This window comes from Stegastes partitus, unplaced genomic scaffold (assembly GCF_000690725.1).
Source record: "Stegastes partitus isolate 25-593 unplaced genomic scaffold, Stegastes_partitus-1.0.2 Scaffold1587, whole genome shotgun sequence".
Taxonomy (NCBI): domain Eukaryota; kingdom Metazoa; phylum Chordata; class Actinopteri; family Pomacentridae; genus Stegastes; species Stegastes partitus.
In genome coordinates this window covers 134,161-136,880 of record NW_007579318.1, presented here as the reverse complement: position 1 = coordinate 136,880, position 2,720 = coordinate 134,161, and the positions used below count along the sequence as shown (strand labels likewise).

The following is a 2,720-nucleotide window of genomic DNA, read 5'->3' as shown; positions in this document are numbered from 1 at the left end:
TGTTTCAATGTTTCTATTTGTACTTGATCCTATTTTTATTTTATTCTCTTTGTGGTCTTGTCTGATTTGATCTTGTCTTGCTGCGCTGCGTTCTTAGCGCGACCGCTTTAGCTCTGGATCTGGGAAACGCCGTCTCATCTCACCGTACAGCTGGATTTGGTTGAAATGACAATAAAGCTCTTTGAGTCTTGAATCTTGAAGCTATTGATCCACTATTGGACTCAATCAGCTCCAGCTGTTCTGCTTCTTGATGTTTTCAGTTCAGCATTTTGCCTTTAACACTAAATCAGTAACAAAGTCACGGAGCAGTAATCTGTACTCTGCTGGAGTTACAGCTGCAGTAACTGAATACATTTACTCAGTTTGTACTTTAATAATCAGTAATCAATAACCCTCCGTCTGTGTGTCCTGAGCTGCTTCTGTCAGCAGGTGGTGCTGTGCTGTGAGCGCTGACTTCCTGATCAGCTTTACATTCTGTCCGTGTGTGACGATAATCCATCAAACTGCCTGTTGCTGTGATTGATCGGTTACTTTATTGATCAGTGATGCTTCTTTACACACGATGACATCACTGCTGCAGAAATCCTGCAGTGACGAATGAAAAACGTGACGTGACCCAATAACATTTTTACATTGAGTTAATATTCGCTGTTGGACCTGCAGCCTCACCGGTCCGATCTGTCTCCGTGTCGGATCACGGTGTAATTATCCGTATTTAATGAAGTTCATGAAGAACAGCAGACTGACAGAACCTGCCGTCTGTTCTCAGGGTTCTCCACGTCCTGAGTCCTCGTCCAGGGACTCCGTCTCCCATGATGCCTGTGGATGTGGCGGTCAGGTTCTGTCTGGCCAGCTCTCCTCCTCTGCACTCCTTCCTCAGTAACTACGACAGCCGCTGCTCGCTGTCGGCCGCCACGCTGCGACCCTGTCTGTCCTCCGAACATGGCGGCAACGTTGCCACGGTAACCATGACAACATCTTCAGCGGCCGCAGAGAGCAACGACAGCAGCGAGGTGAGGAGGAAGAAGAAGAGCGTGGTGTTCGCAGACTCTCAGGGCTTGGCGCTGACCGCCGTCCACATGTTCGACGAGGACGAGCTGCTGACCGAGCTGCAGTTCCACCTGACCGAGATAGAGGGCGCCGCCGCCGGACTGCACCTGGAGGACCCTGCAGGTGACGCGTGCTGTGGTTGGTCATGGTGCTGAATGTTCTCTGATCAGCCAGATTCACCAGAATATGACATCAGTTCATCTGACCTGAAAATATCCACATACAGAAAACATCATTGGCTTCATCTGTGCAGCACTTTAACGCTTCAAACAGAAACGTGCCGGAGTGAGACAGAGGAGGAAACTCTGCATAAAGACGGGTGAACGATGTTCTGGTCAGTCTGATTGATCACATGACCCGGCTTCTGCGTGAGGAAATCTGACGAATGCATTTATCATCATTTTAGTGAACCAAGTGAATAAACAAGCTGCACACTGTTAACATTAAATTATTTCCACGTTTCCACTCGTTTTTATGTCAGAGTCTAAATTCATGGTGTTCAGTTCAACGTGCAACATGCTGTGAAAGCTGCTGTTTTCCCTGATCTGGGTTTGAGGTGAACTGAACCAAGTTAACAGTTACTTTTAATGCTGCTTATTGACAATAAACATGCAGCTGTTTGTATTTGGATGGAAACCGGGTCTGAAGAATCTACAGTCTGATCAAGTTTCCACGTTAAAGTGTAAGATGTGTTTGAACTGCCCCCTTTAATCTGTTTCTTCTCCACGTTTCCCTCCAGACTCGGCAGACTGTGGTTCTGTTCTGGTTCTGGACTTTACTCCACCAGCTGAAGACTATCTGGACCTGAGGAACCGGCTCAAAGCACAGCAGGTGTGTCTGGAGACGTGTTCTGTGCAGGGGCGCCTGCTGGCTGGTTCTGTCCAGGTCCGGAACGTCTGCTTTGAGAAGAGCGTGTCGGTTCGGATCACCTTCAACTCATGGCGCTCCTTCCAGGACGTTCGCTGTCAGTACCTGAACAACGTGTACGGCTGCTCCGACACCGACACCTTCTCTTTCTCCGTCTCGGTGCCAGAGCTTCTCGAGCCCTGCAGCAGGGTGGAGTTCTGTATCCAGTACCAGACCCGAGACCAGACGTTCTGGGACAACAACCTCGGGAACAACTACCGCCTGGTGGTGTCAGATCCGAACGGGTGCCAGAGAGCTGACAGTCCAGCAGGGCTGCAGAACCAGCGGGGAGGGAATAGGGAGCAGATGGAGTTTGACCCATTTGGAAGCCCACGGACCTCAGCAGGGATCTTTCCTGAGTGGCAGAGCTGGGGGCAGATCGACAGCAGCGCCCCCTACTGGTGACAGCAGCTTTTAATGACATTTATATTCCAGATACTAAGATTCACAGCATCTGCACACGAGCACTGAAGCCACCTTATTCCCTCTGGATGCATCCAGAACACACTGAGCCCTGCTTCACTCAAGTCACCTGACCAGAACATGGATCACTGTGACTCTGTTTCAGACAGATGTGACCTAGATGGAGTGTAAGGAAAACAGGAAGTTTGAATCAGGATGTCCCGATCTGATCCGAGTCATTTGATGTTTCTGCTGATTGACAATCTGATACCATTTACGCACAAGGCTGTTCCTCAATGTTCTGTAGATGTTCTTGTAGTAATGCTTCAGTAGAACCCTGTCCAATTGTAGAGTTAGAGGGT

General features: G+C 49.1%; 1 protein-coding gene across 1 annotated transcript in view; it reads left to right on the top strand.

Moving 5' to 3' along the window:
- LOC103371440 (protein phosphatase 1 regulatory subunit 3C-B-like) overlaps window positions 1–2,714 on the top strand; it is a 4,116-nt gene extending 1,402 nt beyond the window's left edge. Inside the window, exons 2-3 of the mRNA XM_008300769.1 lie at window positions 770–1,173; window positions 1,790–2,714. Of these exons, the coding sequence (XP_008298991.1) occupies window positions 770–1,173; window positions 1,790–2,361 (976 nt within the window). The 3' untranslated portion in view covers window positions 2,362–2,714. The remainder of the gene's footprint in view (window positions 1–769; window positions 1,174–1,789) is intronic.
- Window positions 2,715–2,720: the final 6 nt, after the last annotated feature.